Source organism: Copidosoma floridanum, unplaced genomic scaffold, assembly GCF_036245765.1.
Source record: "Copidosoma floridanum isolate Cflo_tuat_1 unplaced genomic scaffold, Cflo_Japanese_pri ptg000024l, whole genome shotgun sequence".
NCBI classification, from domain to species: Eukaryota; Metazoa; Arthropoda; class Insecta; order Hymenoptera; family Encyrtidae; genus Copidosoma; species Copidosoma floridanum.
Window position 1 is genome coordinate 6,953,798 of NW_028321901.1, and position 26,282 is coordinate 6,980,079.

Genomic DNA, 26,282 nt, shown 5'->3' on the forward strand with positions numbered 1-26,282 from the left:
GATGAATAATTGATAAAAAACAAGTATTTCGTCGTATCATTTACTTTATGAATCTGTATAAATTCATTTCAAAAACTTGTCCCGCATAAAAAACAATAGTACTGCAAAATAAAAATGCTTAATTAACTAAGTCGTAATACTTGTTTAAATACACAAAAATAATCATTTATAGTACAAATATTTTGTTTATTTTATGATCAAAATTGTAAACAAAATAAAACTTACCCAGATATATCCCTACTCTGGATTCTACTTTTTAAAAATACAGAAATTAAGTATTAAATATTTTTGTTTTGTTCTGAACGATTTCCTCTGCTGTATTTAAATTTTCATTTTAACATTTTTAAACATTTTTTAGTAAAGTTCATTGCTACAAAAATGGTAACTAAAGTCTGAGTGGAAGCATAAGAATCATAATTTGGTTATGTTGGTTTTTGTATAATTTTTTTTATTGACCAATCTCGTATCCACTTCTTGTTTGTAGTAAGAAGAAATTCAATACCCTCGTATCATTTATTTTCACTTGCATTTTTTGTTATCAGGTTATCTTAATTCTAGAAAAGGTATAAACGAACCGTTTCCCACTTGTTCCACCACACTTAGACATATATTTTTCTTATTCATGTAAATATTTGAAAGTTGAGAGAAGATAAAATGAAAGATGTTTTTTCTTAAGATTTAAGTATATATTTACACACACACACACACACACACATATTCACTGTTTTTAGTGCAATCTGAACCCACACACCATTCCCCTCGCTATGATTATTTTACATACACCTGGCTTGATCTGTTTATTGTCCATAGTTCTGATGCCGTCCTCAATTACTCAAAATCTGATTCACCTTTCATAGCTGGCCATGATTTTATCGAGCTCACCTTGACCTTGTTCAAACCACACACGTATATCAAAAAATTTTTCGCACGTAATTTCAATAAAATAAACCTAAATGTTTTGACAACTGAACTTACAAAAGCTTTCTCAAACTTTCATTTTCCATCTCTACAGCTGTACAAAATGGACCGTATTTCTTTGATTTTCTTCTTTTTTTTTTATGAGGAGCGAATGACTCCGGGAGCCGGATACAGGTTGAGGAGACAAGAAAAATGTAGAAGAGATGCGGAGAGAGAACGACGAATATCGTTCCTCTGTAATAGAGCATGCACGAGACAAATGTTCAAAGTTCACTATGCTTTATTATGAAAAAAACAAAACACTCGATTTGAGTTGAAAAGTCTTCGCGAATAATTACAGTTAACAATAGAAAGGATCGCACTAACGAAGTTCATTAAATTGAATTGAACGAGGAGTACAAATCACCGTGACTGATACACAAGGTGACGAGAGTTTATGGCGACTAAAGTAAAGTACGCCTATATGAGGCACAACACTAGAGGCAACTGGAATGCACTGTGCGAGCGACGAGGGCGAACTGCTGTCGCTACCGCCTCTAGGCTTATTCTTACCTCTCCTGCGTGACTCACTCGAGCACTCATTGGCTAACGCTGACATCAGTTGATACGAGTGTCTCGAACACCGTGAGGCGCGTGCGCCGCACCATATCAATTCTGAACATACTCCCCCCTTGATTTATCGTATCAACGAGGAGAGAAATCAAATTTCAAAACTAACTAAGAACCGCTGTCCTTTTACAAGAAAGTAATTAATAAAATAGTTTGACAATAAATAAAAATCTTTAAACCGAGCCATAGTTCTCATCACATTTGAGTTTGTTATCTCTCAACTGTTTTCTGGTAAGTAATAAAACTAATTTAACTATGGGTCTGGTAAACGTGGAATTTGCAGTTCTCAACTTGACTACTCGAATCAAACCGTCTGGACCCGAGTAAGTTTTGACGATCAAAGCTAGTGGCCATTGTCCCGGGGGAAACTGGGAGTCCTTAATCAGAACAAGATCACCAACCTGCACAGAAGGTCTCTCGTGAGGCCACTTTTTCCGAGCTTGAAGGCTCTGCAGATATTCGGTAGACCAACGCTTCCAGAAAGATTGAGCCAGTTGACTGATAAGTTTCCATTTATGGAGCGTTGGAACTGGTTTACTGGTAGTATCTACCTTGGGCAACAGAAACGTAGGTCTCATGATTAAGAGGTGTGCCGGGGTTAGAGGAAACGAATCAGTGACATCTAACGTTAATGGAAGCAAAGGGCGAGAGTTTAAACAAGCTTTAATCTTACAGAGTAAAGTGCAAAACTCTACAAAGGTGAAGATTTGTTCTCCCACAATTCGTTTAAGATGGAATTTCACCGACTTAACAGCTGCTTCCCAGATACCCCCAAAGTGAGGAGCATGCGGTGGGTTAAAGTGCCAGTTAGTCTCTAATGATACTAGACTTTGAGCTAATTCAGATTCTTTCAATAGGTTTTTTAGAGCTAAATCCAATTTTTTTGCAGCCTTCACAAAATTGGTGCCACAGTCGCTAAAAAGATCAGAACAATGCCCACGCCGAGCTGTCATCCGTTGAAAGGCTGCAACGAAGGACTCAGCAGTGTAATCCTCGACCACTTTTAAATGGAGAGCCTTAGAGCTGAGACAAATGAATACAGCTATATAACCCTTTGTGGTCCCCCTACCTCGAGTCTTAGACAATCTGATGGCAAATGGACCTGCATAGTCCACACCGACTTTACTGAAAGCTGGAGCTGGTCTTACTCGTTCAGCAGGCAGGTCACCCATCTGCTGAGTTAAATTGGAGGCTTGGAAGCGACGACATTTCAAACACCTATTGACACAGGACCGAACACATTGTCGACCATTCATTATCCAATATTTAGCTCGCAATGTGGTCAATGTCAACTGAACGCCACCATGTAAAGTGACCTCGTGGGTAGATCTAATAATCAAATTGGTGAAATAATCGTGCTGGGCCAGAATGAGAGGATTTTTTATCTGATCATCTAAAAGTGAGGCTGCCAAGCGTCCACCAACTCGGAGAAGTCCCTTGCTCAGCACAGGTTTTAAACTGGCTATTCGACTATTAGAAGGTAGGGAAATTTCCTCAACAAAAAATTTAGACTCCTTACTATTAAGAAGGCGCAATTCAATTGGAAAGTGTAAACCTTGATGATAGCTTACCCAAAAAAGAGTTGCATTGTTTATTTCTTTAGTGTCCAAGATTTTAGTTGACGATTGAAAGTGAGCCGAAATGTCAAGGAATTTTAGTTTACTCAATTTATTCACTTGATCATAAGGGTACATTGAGACGTTCAGTTTTGTCATTTGAGCTTTGACACGACTCTTAAACACGAATCTTAACACATAAGCTGAAACAGCTAAAAGTTTCTTCAAAGTTGAGTACCTGTGATACAAAAACCACGGTTTTTGAACGACTTTATCATTGGTTTGTACCGCAACACAAGCGTGAGCGTCCATTCGAGTAGCTAATTCAGAATCTAGTCTGAACGAAGGGTAAAGTGGTTCGATTTCCTGTAGGAACGAAGGTCCCTTCACCCAATGCTCCAGTGCAACAAATTGGCTTGGTTTTACTCCACGAGACGCAACATCTGCGGGATTGAGCTTGGTCGAAATATGATGCCAGTGAGCGGAGGGTACTAAGGTGTGTATGTCAGAGCACCGATTAGCCACAAAAATGGGCCACCGTGACGGTACATCCTGTAACCAATACAAGACATCTTTAGAATCGGACCACAGATGGACTGAATCAGGAACACGAGTATTGTTGTTCAAATATTGATTCACCAATTTGGCAGCCAAATGAGCAGCGCACAATTCAAGTCGAGGAATACTCAAAGTTTTAAGTGGTGCTACCTTTGTTTTGGACAAGAGCAAGGCGATAATGACCTCACCGTTATTATTCACTACTCGAGAATACATTACCGCTGCGTACGCTGTTTTAGAAGCATCGGCGAAGCAGTGTAATTCCCATTTAACCATATCGTCGGTAACACCATTCCAGCGTGGAATTTTTACTTTATTCAAGGCAGGAAGTTCCTTATACCAGGCAAGCCAGTCTTGGACTATGAGCTCTTGAATCGGTTCATCCCATGACAGCTTCAAGAGCCAAAGAGATTGCATGAATGCTTTAGCCGAAATCACAGTAGGAGCTAACCAACCCAATGGATCATAAAGTTTTGATATCTCAGAGAGAATCTTTCTTTTCGTCCAATTATCTACTGGCACTTCAGTTTCAATCAATACCTTAAATTGAAAAAGATCCAGAAGGGGGTTCCAGCTAAGACCCAAAACTGAAGTAGACATAGCAGAATCTTTAAATTCCAATAATGAACTTGCGAGCAGAGAGGGTGGCAAATCATCTAGCAGTTTTGGAGAATTAGCACTCCACTTTCGAAGAGGAAAACCTCCTGATTCAGTCAATTTCAACAATTCGTCCCTGCGCTGAATGCTTTCAACCAAGCTGTGACCTCCGGACAAAATATCATCCATGTACTTGGATTTCAAAAGAGTTTCGGAAGCTAAAGGGTACTTATTCTTGCAATCCAAAGCTAACTGGTTTAGAGTTCGAGAAGCCAGATAAGGCGAGCTAGCTAGGCCGTAAGTTACAGTAGTTAGAAAGTAAACACGCAGAGGTTTGGACGGATTATCTCTCCACAGTATAGCCTGATAGAGTTGATCATTTGGATGGACTGACACTTGCCGAAGCATTTTGGCAATGTCAGCTGTGAAGACATATCTATAATTTCTTCAATCAGCGATTAGATCAGCCAGATTTACCAATAGATTAGGTCCTATGTGCAAGTACTCATTCAAGGAGGGACACAATGAAGAACGAGAGGAACCATTAAATACCACTCTCAATTTCGTAGTACTACTTGACTCCTTGATAACACCATGATGGGGTAAAAAACACTTAGCCTTTTCAAAAGATCCTTCGACCATATGCCCTGATTCCAGATATTCTTCCATGAATTGGACATACAGTTCGCGAAACTTATGATTCTTACTAAGTTTAGTCTCCATTGATTTGAGCATAGCTTGGGCAGCTTTAAAGGATGTTTCTTTAATTACTTCGGGTGGTTGGTCCTTGAAAGGATAACGAACAACATATCGAGAATTCCGAGCGTGATGTTCAACAAAATGCTGTTCGCATTGAATCTCTTCAGGCGACAGAGGTAATACAGAAGTGAAGGGTTCTTTAACTTGCCAGAATCGTTTCAAAACTTCGAGAACTTTGTCATCCTCAGAACACTTTAACGAGTGAGACACGTTCTTACTGTTTTTAGTGGTAGTTTCAACCGGGCCTGAAACGATCCATCCAAGCTGTGTATCAGATGCTATGGGTTGGAAAGAATTTCCCTTAATAACTTCTCCCTTGATAATAACAGCATGAACAGTTCATCCTAGTAACAGATCTATTTGGCGAGTTATAGTGAACTGCGGATCAGCTAAGACCAACTGGTGCAAGTGCTCTACAATTTTGTCGTTAGACAAGTAGGGGGGCTGGTAAGAAGTTACTCGTGGGAGGACCAAAGCTTCTATTTCCAATTTAAATTTTGGATCCACAGTTGAGCCCAAGAGGAGTGAGACCTTTCTTTTGCTATTTGAAGAAGTCTGACTACCAACCCCAGTCAGGGACACGTTAATCTTAAAGCCACGCAAACCTAATAAAGAGCACAAGGACTGCGAAATGACTGAGCACTGGGAACATTGATCAATCAGAGCTCTGACTTGAAAACATTCACCTAGTAAGTTGTGAACGTTGACTAAGGCAGTGGCTAATAAGACACCAGTAGGTGTTTTGAGAAACGAGCTATTTACACAATTATTACAAGAGATCTCATCAGATGACGACTCAGACTCCTTTACCGCCGTAATAGCCAGAGAGGCCTTCTTACCAGAGATCCCTTTATCCCTTTTGCTCTTAGTAGACTCCTCTTGCTCTTTGTGCAGAAGGGTATGATGTTTTTGTTGACACTTTTGACAAGTTTGAGTAGAACCAAAGTCTTTAATCCAGTGAGAACCCAGACAATTAAAGCAACGACGGTGGATTTGTAAAATCTCGCGTTTTTCAAGCCAAGTCATGCTTCGGAAAGTGTCACAATTCCAGAGAGGGTGAATGTCCTCACAAACTGGGCAAGGTTTTTTATTTTTTACAACCTCATCATTAACAGTAGCATGAGACGAGTATTTAGATTTGAAGGTAGACTTGGGTTCTCGATCGAAGGAACGATCTTGATATGACTCAAGAGTTTGTATCTGATTGTGAAAGAAAGATCTTAATTGATCGAGGGTTGGAGGCTCTGCCACACTGCCAATATGTTTAAACCACTCCTTACGAAGACTAGAATTTAACTTACTGACAGCTAAAGCGACTATAACGTCACCGTTACCTAAATCTCGCCGAAGAGCCGAGAGAGCATCAACCGCCCCAAAGACCTCTTTATTTAAGTGTTTTACTTCTGTAAATGATTCCAACTTTATAGGTACTATAGACAACAGCTGACTAGTATAACTATTTACTAAGCGCTTATTACTGTTGTAATGCTCAAGAAGAGTATTTCAAGCCCTGACATAGTTACCTTCAACCATACTGATATTTTTAATCAGATCAAGCGCATCTCCTTTGACATGGGTGCGTAAGTGTTGGAATTTAACTACAGGAGGATACTCTTCCCTGTTGTGAACTAAAGCTTTAAACAGGTCGCGGAAAGACTCCCAATTGGCGCATGAACCGTCGAAATCCGGAAGGTCTAGTTGGGGCAGACTAAGATAATTCGGATTTATACTTGGATTTATAGGAGCCGGTGATGGCCGAGGATCGTCGATTGGGGCTATACGACTTAAAAAATCACGATACTCTCCAATCTGACTATAATAAGCCTCCTCGGTCAGGTCAAACAACTTCGATTTGAAATAAGCATGATTAGGATCAAGATCCTCCGATTCAATGATCTCATCATGGATTCGTTTGAACTGTTCGAATAAGTTCTTCAACATATCTAATCGAGCAGATACTTGACCTGCGGTCATTTTTTCTGGTTTCTTTTTAAAATTACCGAAAGAGTTACAGATTTTTTCATAGATCGAGTTTTGTTTATCATAATATTAATCCAGAGTGATAAGGAAGAAATCCAACAACCAGATCGAATATTAGTAACTATTTACACTCAAAGAAGTCGAGAACTAGCTATCAGCTCGAAGTTACAAAACTAAGATAATTATGTACAGAGACTTTACACTAATACGACTATATCAAGATGAGAACAAGGTTGACAGCTATCAGGCTATGCTTGAGCCTGCAACTTACTATGCAAAAAAACTATCAAGACAAGAAAACAATATGAAAGGTCATCAGGCAATTTTAAACCAACTTCTCAAGTCAGGAGAAACTGTTTTTAATCGAGAACTAAAAGATTGACAGCTATCAAAAGTTTAGAGCCTGTCACTCTAAAGCGAAGAAATTATAAGCGGGAGAGACTATAAGCGGAAGAGACTATAAGCGGGTGTACTATAAGCGGATGTACTATAAAAGTTGACGGCCATAAACTACTCTTGAGCTCGTAACTCAGCAAACAAAGTATGTGTAGACCACCAACTAGTAAGTTAAAGTATCAAGGGGCTAATTAACTATATATGAATGAGAACTAATCAATGCAAAGAGAGGGTAAACGAGAACAAAATAACTATTAAATAATTTAACTGAGGTAGTGATTCTGAACAGTAGCTAGATCTATAGAGGTTATAGCAACGTACTTGAAGGCAACGATAAGCAAAGGCGCAGCAAATGCAGTAGTGTATCGACCAACAACGAGGAGATACAAGTAACGATTAATAATGCCATACAGTACATTTACCAGACCAGATTTGATAATGAATATAACTATGATTGAGTCCAGTGACTAAGGTATCTGCAACTGAGAGATAACAATTACTCTTACAAATAAATAAGGTTTGTCTACACACTAAATCGAATTTTATCCATCAATTCAAATTTCAAAGCGGGTTCGCAAATTTACTATCAAGTTGATTTATCTAACATGTGTTTGTATTTCGCAAAACTATTATTAACTAATTGTAGTTATCAAACTATTTCAAAAGAGGTATGTTATTATAATTAATTTTATGAGTACTCAAGTTTGTAAGCGGGATACTAAATACTATAATTGAAATTGAGTTTCAAATTCACGTGAAATTTAAACAACTAAACTAATTATTAAAAGTCAATTGTCTATTTTCACTAATCACAACCCTTTCGCGAGCACAGGTACTTATCTGTGAGATATTCATACAACGCTGCAGCAACTTAGGAGAGCCGAAGATGTACAGCAATCAACAATCAGCACTTAGCGGCAGCTGGGCTCGTGGCTAGCATCTCCTACCAGACGTGGCAGTATGGCGTGCGCAGCAATTCCAGGTACCAGCTCGGACGAAAGGCCGTTGTTGATCAGCATCGAGGTGATGGTCGTAGGCTAAAATTTACGTGACACGCACGCCGACTTTAGTAAACATTCAACTAAGGTTAACGTGAAGAGTGCGCGTACGCAACCTCCTCATGTGTGTAGGAACAAGGAAGAGAAAACGAGTCAAACAACAAGGCTCGGAGTCCACAAGGAGAAAGAGAGTGGGAGAGGGGGAGAGAGAACACAGAGCCCCGAATGCTTTGCGGCGTTCGCCCTCTCGTCGCTCAACTATATATATGCTCTCTCCCTCTCGCACGCAACTATGCGTGAAGAAGATAATATGGCTGCCGAAAAGGCATAAAAGGAGCGTGCTACTCTAATGGTGCAACCAGCACGGCACAACTTCGTGGGTCTCCCAACCGTATCCGGCTCGAAGGACAATGTTCAAAATGGACTGTATTTCTTTGATTTTCTTCTTTTTTTTTTATGAGGAGCGAATGACTCCGGGAGCCGGATACAGGTTGAGGAGACAAGAAAAATGTAGAAGAGATGCGGAGAGAGAACGACGAATATCGTTCCTCTGTAATAGAGCATGCACGAGACAAATGTTCAAAGTTCACTATGCTTTATTATGAAAAAAACAAAACACTCGATTTGAGTTGAAAAGTCTTCGCGAATAATTACAGTTAACAATAGAAAGGATCGCACTAACGAAGTTCATTAAATTGAATTGAACGAGGAGTACAAATCACCGTGACTGATACACAAGGTGACGAGAGTTTATGGCGACTAAAGTAAAGTACGCCTATATGAGGCACAACACTAGAGGCAACTGGAATGCACTGTGCGAGCGACGAGGGCGAACTGCTGTCGCTACCGCCTCTAGGCTTATTCTTACCTCTCCTGCGTGACTCACTCGAGCACTCATTGGCTAACGCTGACATCAGTTGATACAAGTGTCTTGAACACCGTGAGGCGCGTGCGCCGCACCATATCAATCCTGAACAACAGCCATTGGACGTGACAGATAGCACGCAAATCAATCTCGACTCTCTTATCTGTAATTTCTCCAACACTGTGCTGTCTGTCTTTGATTCGCTTGCCCCACTTCGACAGATCAGTTTTAAATCCTCTAAAAAATCCTGGGTTACACAGAAAATTCGCCTCCTTATGAAGCGTAGGAATGCTGCATATAAGCGTGCCCTGAGGACTCGATCTGAAAATGAACTCATTGCTTTCCGTAACTTGAGGAGAGAAGCCCGCAATTTCTTTGATACTGCCAAAAATAAATATATTGCATCTAAACTGGATACTGCGGCTAACTCCAGAGCAAAATGGTCTATAATCCGTAAGTCGGGCCTAACTGGCTCACGTCTACCATCCCCCCTATTGCGCTTTCCGCCAAATGAACTTATTTCGTTCTACTCTGATGTTACATCTCTTGGAGCTCCTGTTTTACCTGAAGATCTACAGCGCATTTAAAATATACCCCTTGATTTATCCAAGCCTGTCTTTTATTTCTTGCCTATTGCTTCACATGACGTGAGGCGTGCTCTCCTTCGATGCTCTGCTCTCTCGGGTGGTACTGATGGGATATGTGCAAGAATGCTCAGGCTTGCTGCCCCGTGCATTATTAAACCCTTGACATTGCTCTTGAACTTGTCTTTTTAACAGGTACATATCCATCATCTTAGAAAAACTCATTAATTGCCCCGCTCGCTAAATCCAAGACTATGAATTCACCTTCAGATACACGCCCCATCTCGAAGCTCCTCGAGCTCTCAAAGGTTTGTGAGCGCCTTGCCCATGCTCAATTATATACATATCTAGAAGAGAATGGACTGTTGGATCCACGGCAGGCGGGTTTTAGAAGGGGCCACAGTACCCAGACGGCCTTGCTTCGGGTTATTGATGACGTGAGGTTGGCGATTGACAGTCGTAAAGTGACAATTCTCGTCTTATTTGATTACAGCAAGGCTTGTGATAGGATACCTTATGCCCGCCTACTTGAAAAATTACGTGACCTAAACTGCAGTGATTCTGCACTGGACTGGCTCTTCAGTTACTTGCATGGTCGCCGACCAGCAGTCAGGGATGATGGTGGGGCCCTGTCTGACCCCTTGTTGACCGGGGTACCTCAGGGTAGCGTGCTCGGTCCATTGCTCTTTCTCATTTACGTGAATGATTTTCCACGGGTGCTACAGCACTGTGCTCACATGTCGTACGCTGATAATACCCAGCTCTACTACTCATGCTATCCTGAGGACTTTCACCGGGCGGCTGGGTGTGTGAGTGGGGACTCTCAGGCACTGGCCGATTGGGCGACGGAAAATGGTTTGGACGCTAACTACTTAAAAATGTCTGCCTTGGTTCTTGGTAGTGCGGCGAATATCTATCGGATAGACTCAATGGGAATACCACCCATAACAGTTGGTGGTGTCCCATTGCCTTACATGACTGAAGTAAAGGACCTTGGCTTGTGGTTGAACTCTACATTAAGTTGGGAGCGACATGCTCGTCATGTTTCTGCCAGTGTCTTTCGCTCACTTTACACGATCAAACATTGTAAGCACGCCTTATCTTTCTCCATGAAAAAGCAGCTCATTGAGAGTCTTATTTTTCCGCTCTTTGATTATATGTCAGAAGCCTACCATGGCATTGCTGCAACTTCAAATCTCCTACTGCACAGAGCCTTAAATGGTTGTGTTCTCTTTGTATACGGTAACATTGGTTGGCAGTCCAGAGTGACTCCTTTTCGCATTCAGTTGAATTGGCTTTCTGTTTCCCGTCGTCGTGATTATTTCCTAGGCATCCAATCTTATTCAGTTTTAGCGCATGAATGTCCATCATATATTATGTCCCTTTATCGATTAACATCTAATTTTACAGATCTTAGACGGTCTACTCGTTTTCCCATGGATTATCTCATTATACCTTACTCTAGAACTGAATCTATAAGACGATCCTTCGCTGTTCAATCATCGATTTTCATAAATAAACTTCATCAAACTGTATTTCACGCATCTAAAATAAATAGCTTTAAAACTTTCTTACTCATATTCATTCTAAATCAAGATAAGAGTGAGTGGGAATCTGAAGCCAGATGTTTGCCTAGATTATAAATGTTAAAATTTCTATTGTTGCGCTATATATTTTATCTTGTCTATCTCACTTTATTGTAATTCATACACTGCGAAATTACATCACGGTTTACTTATGCTATTCAAACTTCAATACCATTAGTTATTAGCTGAGTGCCGACCTTATTATTTAATTTATAAATAATTACTGCTACACTTTATTAGTGAATTTACAATTCTCAACTAAATTCCTTCTCGTTTTTCAATAGATTGTTATCTCAATTGTATTTAATTTTCTAGCATAGTTGTAACTGATTATAATATTGCGTACTAATTAGTGATTGTTTGATTTGATTAAATTATGTTATTGTGTATTGTTACATTGTTATATTCCCATGAAGCCATACGTGGTTGTACCCCCTGGCTTAAATAAAGACTTATACTATACTATACATATATACATACATCCCTGTATTATATAGTAATTTTAGAGGGTCATTCCACACAATCCCCTCTAAATAAGGTAAAATTCGAACAGTTCTTACGTAATTTTTATTGGGTTTGATTTTGATTAACCTCCTCCACTTCTCCTCAAAATCCTCTTAAGTCTCCCACTCGATTTTGATAAGCTCTCTCTCAGCCCCTCCTCAGCCCCCCTCTAAATAAGGTAAAAATAAAATCAACTTTGTTTTTATTGAGTTGAATTTTTGATTAGCCCTCCCCATCCAACCCTCGTAGCCACCATCATAATTGTATAACCCAACAACCAGATAACCCAGTAGGCCTCCCTTACAATTTAAAGGAACTTCCGTTAGGCTTCCATTAGCAGCATCTCTAAATGAACTAAAATTATATCAGTAATCATGTCATTTTTAGTTACATGACTTTTTACACCCCCACTCTTAGCTCTCCTTAGACTTCTTAAGAAAACCTCTGAGCCCTCTCACAATTTTGATATAGCCACTTTTCACTACCCCTTAGCTCCACGTCATTATTTCTTATTCGAATGTAATAATTGTTTTAGCTGTATAATTTTTTAGCACGTTTTCATACTGTCAGTTTTTACCTTATTTTTATTGGGTTCGATTGTTAAGTCTCTTTTCACCCCCCACTCCCTCATAACATTATAACCCAATAACCGAATAATTCAACACAATTTTAAAGAACGCCCTCCCTTTACCCTATTTCCCCTATACCCCCCTTCGCTAAATAAGGTAGAATTATATCGGTTTTCATGTCATTTCTAGTTATACGACGTGTGATTAAAAAGTAAGGTGACTTTCCATTTTTATAAAAAAAAATTTATTTATTCATGTAAAACTATGTTATCCCCTTCAAAATAATCCCCCTCAGATACAATGCACTTGTGCCAACGCTTTTTCCAGTCGTCAAAACTCTTCTGAAATGCTATTTTGGATACTACTTTGAGCTCCTCCAGCGATGTAGCCTTAATCTCCTCAATCGTGACGAATCTTCGTCCTTTCATGGGCTTTTTCAATTTTGGGAAGAGGAAAAAGTCACTGGGGGCCAAGTCTGGTGAATATGGTGGCTGAGGCATGATGAAAGTATTGTTTTTGGCCAAAAAACTACTAACTAATAACGACTTGTGCGCAGGTGCATTATCATGGTGTTTGCGGATACACGTCTCATACCCAAAACATCCGTCAAAATTGGGTGGCATGAGCCAAACGATATGTCAAGATCATCAGCTATTTCTCTAATCGTGATTCGACGATCTTTTAGCACCATTTCTTTCACTTTCTGAACATTTTCGTTGGTGTTTGACGTGCAGGGTCACCAAGAGCGAGGTTCATCATTAACATTTTCTCGGCCCTCTTAGAATAACTTATACCACTTATAAATATTTTTTTTGCTCATAGTTAACTCACCGTAGGCCACTGTCAACATTTCAAGAGTTTTTGAGCACTTAATACCATTTTTTACACAAAAATTAATACAAACTCTTTGCTCCATTATTTTCAACAAAAAGAAATCGCCGAGTACGCAAACACGAGTCTAACCTTTAAGTCTCTCACATAAAAACAACACATGCTTTATAGTCAAAACTATGAACATATGATCGTGACGATTGTACCAACATAATAAAAAAAAATTTTCAACTTAGAGTGTAAAGAGCGTGCGCAATTGAAAAAGTCACTTTACTTTGTGATCACACCTTGTATGACTAGTGGCACCTGCTGTTTAAGCTTTTAAGAAAGCCCCTGATTTTTAAACACATTGTCTCAGCAACGCTCCATGCAATATTCATTCTAACGCCCTTTAGCCACTTTCCACCACTCTCTTAATAATTATTCCAGCAAATCAGCTCATTTTCACACCACCGTTGTGGTAGTATTATGGCACGCTGAATTTTTTTTTGGTTCTTAAAATGTTTAATAATTACATTATTATTTTTTTTGAATTGCATTATCGAAAATGAATAAGAACATGGCATCATGTTCAAATGCTTAATCAATAACAAGGAATAAACTAATAAAATATTTAAACCGTGGATCTCACTCGTAGCTCTTTTTACCACGAATAGATAGAAATCATATTTATTGAAATATGTCAAATAATGCTCATCATTATAAAACAATTTTTAAATAATAATTTTATTGATTCGGTATATTTATTAATTATTTAAATGAACTGTGCAAGAATATTACGAACAACTTAATACTTTTACTAATGTAAAGAAATTTAAGCTTTTTTATGTATTTTAGACTAGTTAACATCAAAAATTTATTTCCAAACAATATTTTTAAAGTAATTGACCATGCGAAAACAGTGATTTTTTCAAACATAATCCAACATTATTAAAACTTTGGCCTTGAGATTTATTTATAGTCATTGAAAACGCTAAGACTAAAGAAAATTGTATTCTGTATAAAATAAAAGGTAATGATGATGAAGCTCCTGTGTTAAGAGTTATTTTTAATTTAAAAACTCTCTTTCCAATTTTTTCTCCAGTTATAATTTTTGCTTTAATATTGTAGTTGAGTAATTCTGTACAGTTACATAAGCCATTAACTATATTTAAATTTCGTAATAATATAACAATTGTTTCAATTTTCAAATTAAACACATGTGGTGGTAAGCCTCCACGAAAATTGCTTAGAAATTTAATTGAAAAATTTATATAAATGTCATAATCAGATTTATCAACACTCTAGTAAGAAGCATGATCCATGCTGTAATATTTTTTTATTTCTCCATTTACGTGATTTATAATTTTATTATCCAAAAAGTAGGGTTATTCGTTATGAGAAGTTAGTATAACGTTATTTACTAAAAAGTTGATATCTTCACCAAAAATATCGGAACAAAAACCAGTTGTTTTCTATTTATTTGGTACTTAAAATGATTTCATTTTCCTTCTCCAATATCTGATAATAATTAAAAAAAAGTTTTGTCAATAATTAAACGAATATTGATATTAAGTTTTAGAATACGAAACAAAGACCAAAGGTATGATGATTCAACACTTTCTTGTATGATCATGCTTCTATTACTATTTTTTGAAACCGGAAGAATCTATCTCTAATCACCTCCTAAAAAAATTTATTTATCACCTAAATGGATATTTGTATCACATAAATCATGTAATGTTTTTTTAACTATTTCTAAGGCTTTTTAAGATCATAGAAACTTTGTCTCACACAGTTAAATCTACTTCTTTTCATTTTTTTCAGATTAAAATTCCAAGAACGAACTTTCTACATTGTTCAAGTCTAATGGTAAACGAAATGTTTTATGACTGGTCATTCCTTTGGCAAGTGATATTCATGCTATACCAGTCGATGCCATAGATAGACTTTTTTCCGCGAAAAATGAAATAATAAATTAACATTTTATACAGAAATGTTTTTCTTGAATTTTCTAAGCCATTAATAAAAAAAATTTCATCTATTTGTTCACACATAATTTTGAAAAATTTGATTTGATTTTCATTTAATTTATCATACGTTGAATTAAACATTTAAGTTAAGAAAAACAATTTTTTTATCGCACTGTTTTCCTTTATATCAATTTTTTTTGGTGTGGGTAAATTAAAATTTTCAGATGACAAGGGGGCTGCCCCCTACGCGCTTCACGCACTAACCCCCAAAATTTAATCAAACATTAATTTTCTGTATTTGTGAAGAAAAATACAACAATAATATCTTTGTCGTAACACGTAATATTGTAATGTTTATCAACTTACAAATTAAAATGACTTTTCACTGATTTTTCAAAATCTTATTTTCAAATCTACCCACGCTCGATCAGTCTCAGCCAATCACACGACGAATAAACAGGCTTCATCACGTGACCCCTCATTTTTTCCAAATAGGATGTATTTTTATTGTAAAATCTCATTTATTTGTAAAAGTGCATGGTTTTGATTATTGTCTATAAAACTTTCCGTAAAATGATTTTTGTATGTTTTCCAAATTTTATCTCCTTACATGTTTTCTGAAATTAGAAACTAGTCAAAAAATTGTCGTAACTGATATGGTAACATAACAATACTGGCTTCCTTAAACATATCATCGATTCGGCTATCGTGTTTTATTAAACCCATTGCCATCGCAGTATCTTTAAATGTTGGATTTAATATCTTATTAAATGTTGTTGCTCTGTTTACTTTATTTAGTATCAATTCAAAAGAAAACCTTTCATGATCTTTAGGAGATACTATGTTTCATCTTTCTATTGGTGCATTAAATTTTGTATTATTTCATTTTTGCCAAATTTGGAGTTGGTTATTAAAAATTTAATACTTTCAAATATTAACATATTTTATTGATTTCGCGAAATCATCGATTTTGTTTAACTCAAATTATGCTTTTAGTGTGGTTTGCCATTTTTTAATTGTATTTTCAATTTTTTTTTTCCTTAAAAAGGAAGTTTTTATTTATTCTCTATATGAGTTGCCAAATGAAATACTCTGTGACTTCTACCACAATTTGAAAATCCTTGTGATCTCCAGGCTGCTTTTATTGAACTTAAGTATCTACCATTAACCTAATTTTATTTCATCTAAAATTTCTTTATTCTTATCATTTACATTGTTTATTTTATACGAATGCTCTATTATTATCTTTGTAAGTATAGTTATAAATGTATCTAATACTTTGTATGGATGCACAATGTTCAACATTAATGTGGCAATAATATTTTATCAACAAAAATTGATTATATGACACAGCCATTGAATTATTAACTGGAATTTCTTTTTTATTTTTTGTTTTGTAAATATACTTTTTATAAATGTTATTTCTGTGCTTGTAATCTCCTTTAATATTTTCTGCGATTAGAAAGGAGGTAAAAAATGGTCTTATAAATATGTAAAAAGATAATTATTACATTTTCACTACTTCTGTTTTGAACTGCTTTACAAAGATCTTCTTATTTTTTTAACTTCATAAAGTAAACCAAAAAAATTAAGTATTTAACTAATTAAAAAATCGGGTGGTTGGCGCACGGATTGCGCAGGGTGGCGAAGCCCTATTAGTATATATATATTTCAATCGATACAATTAGCTTGGATAAAAAAATATGTTAACATACTGTTTTTAAATTGATATGAATTATTTTACTGTGTAAATACTATTTGGTTAACAAAATAATTTAATCTTTATTTTTAATTTTGTGAATAACATTCAATGTTTTAATTAACACTTATTCTCGTAGATATGATTGTGTTTTAATGAATTGTTAATGTTGTGTGTTAAAATTTGGAAATAAAATTAGCTTAAAAGAGAACGAAAAAAAATAGTTAATAGAATTTTTAATGTAACCAGTGTTACAAAATATATGAGGCATTACAATAGATATGTGGCTGAACATCTAACAAAGAAATTTTAAATGTTTACATTGCCACAAAATTTAAGTAAAAAATACATATAAAAAGACATTAAGAAATCCATTATCAAACACTCTTCAAATTCATTTTTTGTCTGTTATTTTAACCTAATTAAGTTTTTCTGTAACTGTTCTTGTTCCACCCTCTGCAATATGTTTTAAACAACTGTTATCCTTGGAATAAGAGCCAAATTAATGCTGCTAATGGTGGCGGTCCCAATACCTCTCACACACAAAAATTTATTTTACTTGCTTCGTTCTCTCTCTCTTGCAAAAAAAAGTTTTAGTCGTTAGTCGCTTGTTCCAGATACAGTGGTTCCTGTTTAGTAAATAAGAAAAAGGGAAAAATTATTCTACCTAAAAGGAATGCAATTATGGACTGTAGTTTAAAGGTCAGGGGCACTGTTTATTTATTCATGATTTCCTCATCGTTGAATTAACGCTTGCTTGACCTCACACGGTTTGTAATACTATATGTAACAACAGCTCTAATTTTCTTCGTTAACGTGGTAGTGACTTGGTTTGGCGGTGACTTGGCAATTCAATAGTGCAGTCAGTGTCCTCGGCAAACACTTAACCAATCCTGATCTACGAACTACTTCCCGGCCCATACTATATTTCTACCAACTGTCTCTCTCTATTTCTTACCGTTTTCTCTCTTTTCTGACGCGTTCTTTTATCTCTATCTCCTAATGTTGCGTCTTCGCACTAGGTGTCACCCTTGCAATCTTTTTATTTACTTTCACGTACATGGTATTCTCTCATACATGAACCACACACCTACCTTTAAACCTCGATCTACGGTCTCAGGGCACACTATGACAAATGCAGTACCATGGCTCGACAGAGCACTTAAGCAACCAGGGTGATCTTCCTCTACCTTAGAGCCAGATGTCCCTTCCACTAGCTTTGCAGTGGTCTTTAGTCCTTGACCCGACGGCTTTTGCTTCTCAAATTAAATAAAGTATAATTATATCTTCAGAAGTCTATTTTTATTCTTAACATTAAAGCGATCGAGGACGAAATGATTCTCTCTCTTTTTACTACTATTCCTTGTTTAGCTTTTTAATGCACTCCACGCTCTATAATAGAGGCACCAAGTATGGATTTTTACAGTAAGTTAAACTTTCTGAGAATGGAGAAAAATGCGTATGCATGTATGGGTAAAATATAACTTGTACACATACACACGCAAATAAATAATTCTGCTCAAAACATCGAGTATGGTGTCTTGATTGATATTATTTATATGAATAAATGAGCATATGATTTCAGAAAATTAGATCAATTGAAATATAGAACAACTTTATTAAGGTAAAATAACGGAAAAATCGGTGGAATTATCCCTCATATGTCGAGAGATGCTGGAACAGTATCATTGTTTCAAATATAGTAGGAGAGCTGCGGGGTGTCATGCAGGGACTGTGAAAAGCACTTTAAAATGTATGGGGGTGTAGGGGAGTCATAGAAAAATAAGGGAGATTTTTAATGAGTTATAATAACCGTCACATCAACGAAATTTTTTCGTATATTGCAGGGTGGTGCATGGGAGTTGTGGAGAGGGTTTGGAAAATCGTAAAGGGGCGCACAGTGGGCAAAAACGGGTTTTTTCGTTCCAAAATCGTAGAACTCGCGAACGGAAATAGATAGATTGATAATTCTTTTTGAATGTTGTAGTTCACTTAATGCAGAATATAGGAAAATTATAGGGGAGTATAACATACATTGTTCTAACCTCAAAAAAAAGTCCGATTCTTGGTTATTTTCCAGAAAAATCAAGAAACAGGTTAAAAAAAAAAATTAACAACTGAAAAACATGTAAAAGTAAATACGTTGATGCCATTATACCCGAATATTAATTTTATACTGATTTTATTTCTTATACTGACTCAACATAATCTCAATACACGCATGAAATGAAAATATGCTACTTTGTTTAAAAAATCATTGTAAATCGTCCTAAGAAAATTAACATATGAATGATTTTTCCAGATACAAACATAAATCCCAGAACAAACCACTGTAGAATCAATTTTTATATTATTTTCCTGTTTTATAACCTCAAAAATTATTAAAACTTATGTTAGGAAAAAAAGGAAATTTTTTTCTATATTTAAAAATATTGCCTTACTGTAAATAAATTTGTGTTAAACAATACTCATTTATGCAGCAAAGAAGAGAACTATATCTACAACAATAGTGAAAGTGACGTCGATGAATTAGAATCATTTAACGAGTGTAACGAGAGCGATGATGAAATGTGTTTATAATAAAAACGCTGGATAATTAGATAATCAAAAACCTGTTTTTCAATAATTTTTGAGGTTATAAAACAGGAAAATAATATAAATTCCGATTCTACAGTGGTTTATTCTGGGATTTATGTTTGTATCTGGAAAAATCATTCATATGTTAATTTTCTTAGGACGATTTACAATGATTTTTTAAACAAAGTAGCATATTTTCATTTCATGCGTGTATTGAGGTTATGTTGAGTCAGTATAAGAAATAAAATCAGTATAAAATTAAAATTCGGGTATAATGGCATCAATGTATTTACTGTTACATGTTTTTGAGTTGTTACTTTTTTTATTGAGCCTGTTTCTTGATTTTTCTGGAAAATAACCAAGAATCGGACTTTTTTTGAGGTTAGAACAATGTATATTATAATCCCCTATAATTTTCCTATATTTTGCATTAAGTGAACTACAACATCCAAAAAGAATTATCAATCTATCTATTTCTGTTCACGAGTTCTACGATTTTGGAACGAAAAAACCCGTTTTTGCCCACTGTGGGGCAGCCGGGCGCTCAGTGGGCTCTAGCTATTATTTCATTGAGTCAAAACAACATTGATAGCAATCAAAATTATTATCTATTTTTTGGGGGTTTAGCGGTTGGTGGGGGTAGCAGGGATAGTGTGGAAAGCCTTTCCCTTACAATCATATATTGTAGGAAGGGATATATATTTCTGAGTGCGTTCATTCATAAAAATAGACTAATGTGGAAAATTGTATGTTTGGGAAAGAAGGTATCATGCGGACAAATTAAGAGGATGTCCGCATAATTCTACCATGTTATTATCATATACTTAAAAAACACGTCAAGTCTGCGTAATTCATTTTTACTTAACGTAAACATATATATTGTATTCTTATATACGACAATGTTGGAAAGGCAAGATAATTCTGCAGGTTTTATCAAAAATTTTGGAAGATTTGAAATTTCTTGATGATAATCTATTAAATGAAACGTAGATGAAAATGTTATAGTGTGCGTATTGAGTAATAATCATGTAAAAAATCTTTGTAGATTTTGTATTACCATGTGAAACAAAACTTATTAAGTATTATATTTTCATCTACGTTCCATCTATTTTATTCAAATTCAACCAAGCATTGTTGTTTCCTAGTTGAATACTGCTTGGTCAATACTGTTTTTTTTTTAATTTATTTTAAAGCATACGCTTTATCGCTGCCTTTATTTATTTAATCATAAATATACTTTCTGCTATTAATTAAAGTACAATATTCAATGTTTATGTGACATTTGCATTTTTAAAAAACGTGGTTGTGTGGACCTATCATACAAGTATCAACTAGAATTTTTGTACAGCATTTTTTAGTTATGTAAAAATTTTTCTCCAAACTATTATTTTGTCTTATGTAATGTAGATGAATATTAACCGCAAATGTAGTATTATTATTGAAAAATTTTGGAAAGCTTTTTTTACAAACGTTGGAATTGCTTTTTAAATAAGGACTTTTCGCAGTTTGAGGACCATGTAGCAAATTTTTGATCATGCGTTTTTTTTAAAGTTGAATTTTATTTTTATTTACGTAACTTAACATAAACTGTAATGTTGAATAAAATAATTAGTTAGAGATGTTTGGTATGTCTTTTGGAGTTGTACTTTTTTAAAAATTTTGTAAAACAAGCTTTGTCTCTTTTCATTTTGGTTCCAAGTAACTGTTATAAACAAATCTGGTTCCAATAACACTCTATTGGTGATTGCTTTTGATCATGTCAAATAAAATTTATGCTATTACTTTCTATAATAATATGTGCACGTACAAAAATTATTGAGTTAATCTTCCCGCGACTAGTAAAGAACAAATTGTTATTTAATCTGTGGAAAAATGTGTACAAATAATATTGTAAGAAAGTTAACTTCTTACTATCGATATCATCAGATTTTTTATTTATACGAGGTTAGAGATGGGGAGAAAAAATAAGGAGTAGGGAAGTGTCTAATAATTAGATTAAGGTCAAAAATCGAAAAAAAATAACGTGAAACGTGGGAAAAGAAAGGGATGGGTAGAGCAGCTTGAAGAAGCAAATCTCTTGGCACAATGAAAAGAACTATATAATAGAGATATATTTTTATTTAAAATCGGTGACTATAGCCACAAGATTGCAAACTGAGGTACTGTCAATTTCAATAGCATTGGAAAAAATTTCCATCTCTTGGACATACCTGTGTGCAATAATCCACATGGTCGAGCTCCTCAGTACTCTCTGAAGTGGACTTAATCTACCTAGCTTCACATTTTACTAATCTTTCCAATTTTATAACAATAAAATTTGATATAAAAAGTGATTGGTGCGGTTCATAGCTCACATTATCCTTGTTTTAATAGTTTTGCTGGGGGTTCACATGACCTGACGAACGATTAAAGTCCAACGTGACTAATAATTCGTATCAAACAAAAAAGTATTTATTAATATTCTCAATAGCATTTTCAATATTTTTAGATCTACCTTAAGTAAAAGCGTTTAATAACAATAACTTAACAATCTATGTAATTTAACGATAGGTTTGTAGTTTATTGTATTACATTGGATAGAGACTTCTCTAATCATGTAGCTCAACGCATTCAAAGATGCTTCAGAGTTTCTCGAAGAACATTTGTAAATAAAACTCATCTGTGGCACTGAAAGTAACACATTAATACTACAAGCTGCATAGATGCTCTAGCATTAAGATGTTGTGAAAAAAATGAATGACAAAATAAAAAAGACTCGAAAAACAGAACATTATCTGAACATAGTTACCAAATTACAAAAGGCTACAGTGGTACAGTTACAAGAACATTTTATTCATATTAAAGTATGGCTATACCTCTTGAAAGCAATACCAGATCCAAACAAGGTGTTATGATTAAAGTGTTTCAATAAAAATTGTTTTTTACAATTAAAATATTACATTACATGAATAACATTAGTTGTCAAAAGCATAAGACACATAATATTGTCTATTAGACAAATAAGTACTACCGAAATAAGCGAGATGATCATCTTCCCAATTCACTGCTACAGCTTCGCATTAGTATTTAGATGTCTAATCAAGCATATTTTGTAGATGGTTCTTCAACTTATACCTATGTATTAACATCTTGATAGCGACTGTCAGCAATAAGTTGCTTCTATGAATCTGTAGAATAGTCTCGTTCTAAATAAAAAGCTGACACCGACTCTATAGTGTGACGTATTTAAAAGTTTTCTGCATTGATTGATTGAGTATCAATTTTATTATCTATTTCAGTAGCACGTAATCTTATATTCAACAATCTATCTGCAATATCAATGAATTATTTATCAGAATTTTGGATTTCCTATAATTTTAGCAGCTTGACGGTACATCGTAACATAAAATACTTTATTAAAAGAAGCGCTTTTTCTCATAAAATTAGTCAGATCCTTTTGGACCTTGCTTGGTCAACCTCGTAGTCTTGTCCATTGTTTTATCACTTTTGGTATTTTAAGACTAATTAACATTCATCAAAAAGTCTATGATCAAGTGTGTAAACGTACTTCTGATAATTGTACTTTTTTTTGTTATGTAAAGGAAAAAAATAATTAAATAATTTTTCCTCAAATCCGAAAAAATTCTAACGACTGTTATGATTATTAAAGTTATTAACCATTTAAATAAAAATTAAATCATAAACAAAAAATAATAATAGGGCATACGTAATAACTTGTAGGTAAGTAAGATAAGAAAAAAAACTTAATAAGTACAAAAATATCTTAAGACAGACAATTTATACTGAATAAAAATTATTGTAGCGTTAGCGCCTCAACTCTATTTGAAAATATTGACATAAAAAAATTGAGAAATAAACAAGGTTCCTCACATTAGAATAGTTCTTAAATTAAATACATCGTTTTTCAACAAAAATGTAAATGTTAACCAAACATACAAACTCAACTTAACTGAATACGTGTACTACTAACGTAGCGTCAGTTAATGTATATGACTGTAAAATAAAAAATAGAAGATTTTTCTACTAATATTTTTACTCTTTTTTATATTATCAAAATGAAAAGCAGACTAAAAGTATAAATTGAACAAATGTTGATGAATATTGCACTAAAAATAAATTTTATGTACACTATTAACTTCTTAGCAGACAAAACCTTACCCTGTTAAGGAAATGAACTATTGGCCAGGTAAATAGATTGCAAAGGCGAAAAAGTGTGGTCACCCTTAACTTCTTTTTAACGTATATTTTAGATAAAATGATTTAAAAGAGTAAAATATATTTTTAAATCAAATTAAGTAAATGATAATTTTGCAATAGGAACAAAACAATTGTAAGTAGGACGGTTACTATCTTCGTAATTTTTTGTTAACTTTTCCAAGTGGGCGATGAACACATTTCGTCGTATGAACAAAGTTTTTGCTAATAAATTACTCTTAAGTGTTGTTAAGATTATGTTAAGTAACCATAAACAAAAAAATTTAATTTATATGGTTACTTAAGTGTATAAAAACAGACGTATAATTTTTTTCCGGTAAATAAAAGTATATTTATTGTTTACAAACAAATATTCTCATTTTTATAAATGACTTACTAGTGAAACTTTTTTAGGATTATAAAATTATTCAGATGCATTTTGAATATTGATCCTATAATTTACTTGTAATAACATATTTTTTCAACAAAAAAAATATGTCTCCAGCTGTTTTCCTACCTGAGAAATTCGTATTTCATCTAAAATAATCGTAAAAATTTACTTTTTATGAGGAGTATTTGCTGAAAAACGTATACTCCTGTTATGTTTCTGTTTTTGACATATTTGAGTTTGGAATCAATTATTCGTTAAAAAGCCTCTTTCGTTTTTTGAAGGTTATATGAAGTAACCATAAGTGGTTAAATAGTGTAATTTAACTTGGTACTCAGGTGGATAAGTGTGCCATCCCATGTCATGAATTTAATGTTTATTACTTCGAAACATCCAGCTCCGTTATGAAATTATAGAACGCAAATGCTTACCCGGCTAAAAACCAATAATGTCACGTTAATTATTACGTCATAAATAACGTGATTCTTGCACATCACGTGTTTATTTGTGTGATTCATAACTTGATTTGTTACAATTCGATAACGTCACGTAATAAATAATGTAATTTTTTTTGGCCGGGTAGCAATCTTTCAATATCGAGCTGTGTACCTGCTTCTGCAATCGCGTGATATAACTTACTTTTTTTGAAACAAGCTACCGTCGAAAAACTCGAACTACGCATGTAATCTCCAACAATCTTATAAAGCGCTCATATTACGAATTCACGTTATTACATCCAAGAATATAAATAATTAACAATTTCAATATTCTTTACTGCGTATGCCCACAAGAAATGTATTTATTATGTACTACACCATTTTGACAGCAACTTATACTTAATTAAAAAATCCGAGAGATCAGCTGTTTTAATCATTAATTATTGTGTAACTATTGCACCATAACTTTGCTCGTGTCAATCGAGAGTAATAAGGTTAAGCTCTGGCTGGTTGCTTGGATCCCCTACCTGATGTGTTCTCAAATGCAAAAGTATACAAATTGGTTACACATACCAATGTCCCGTTTTTCTATTTTATTAAGTGTTCTGCAGTAACTAGTAAAGGATAAAGAGTAAGCTCGGTAGTGTCTTGAAAGCAAATGTAAGGCTTAGTTCAGTAACTAAGGTGTGTGCGAAAAGCTTGAGCAAACCAGGCCATCATAGACTTTCCTAAAAAGTGATACAAAGAGGAACAAGAAAGAAAAGAGCATCGATTTGAGTGTGGATGTTGAAAGTAGCAGCCTAACTATCATTATCACCACAAATACTCTCGTGTAAGGTAAGAATCCTCGTTTTAGTCAACCTTGTAAGATTTTGTGACTGCGTTCATGCAAGCAGTGAATAACCAATGATCATAGAAGTAAGTCAGGTTACAAAAAATGAAAACTTATGAGAACATTGTAAGTGCAAACTCAAAAATTTATGCTCTTGGAAATTTAAATCTTACCTGCTCAACTAAGTTGGTAATAAGACTTTTGTTTCACGCAAATGATGCTCTAACTGAATCAAAATTTGTGTTTTATATTTTTTAAATATGTTATTTCATTTTTTTTTATTTCAAATTTTTAAAATATTCTTACAATGGATCGTACAATTGAGGATATTAACTAGATAGCTTATGTAGCTACAAAAGTACAGTTACTGGAACAATACGATTGGACAAGAAAAGCCAAAAAATTACGATAATCCTTTGAACTATCACGTAAAGTAGTCCTTGGTATTTTAGTTTTACGTATCAATCAAGCTGCCCATCACATACAGTGGCCAAAACGCATCTGTTTGGTCCAAGATATTCAAAACGGTTAGCCTCTTATTTAGATGCGGAAGAACTCATGTTTTTAAGAACAGTAATTCCAAAGCTAACGCGTAGAACAAGATGTTAAATTAAGTACGTTAGATCACTTTATTAACCATTTAAAAGTACACTCTACTCAATAATTCTCAAATAAAACAGGGGGAAAGTGTTTCCGATTTTTGTGAAAGAATTTCCCAACTCATTAATCAAGGTGTGAGAAAAGCGAAAATAGAAGCAGCTTCTAACAATATTTCTGATTATCAACAGACTGATTCGAAATAATATTTTTAATGGTTTGCCACGAAGCATTTCTGCGAGAGCAACCCGATTAGTTCAAGGACAACATGATGTCAAACGTACGTATGAAAAACC

General features: G+C 34.8%; 2 protein-coding genes across 2 annotated transcripts; both read right to left on the reverse strand.

Annotated features, from left to right (window-relative positions):
* Positions 1–1,700: 1,700 nt before the first annotated feature.
* On the reverse strand, positions 1,701–4,646 carry LOC149374009 (uncharacterized). Its single transcript, XM_089595104.1, has one exon. The coding sequence runs from the start codon at positions 4,644–4,646 to the stop codon at positions 1,701–1,703; it is 2,946 nt and encodes a 981-aa protein (XP_089451230.1).
* Positions 4,647–4,685: 39 nt separating this feature from the next.
* LOC149374010 (uncharacterized) lies at positions 4,686–6,971 on the reverse strand. Its single transcript, XM_089595105.1, has 3 exons — positions 6,521–6,971; positions 5,457–6,400; positions 4,686–5,312 (listed from the first exon to the last, which is right to left on the reverse strand). The coding sequence occupies exons 1-3, from the start codon at positions 6,969–6,971 to the stop codon at positions 4,686–4,688; spliced, it is 2,022 nt and encodes a 673-aa protein (XP_089451231.1).
* Between the last annotated feature and the right edge of the window lie 19,311 nt (positions 6,972–26,282).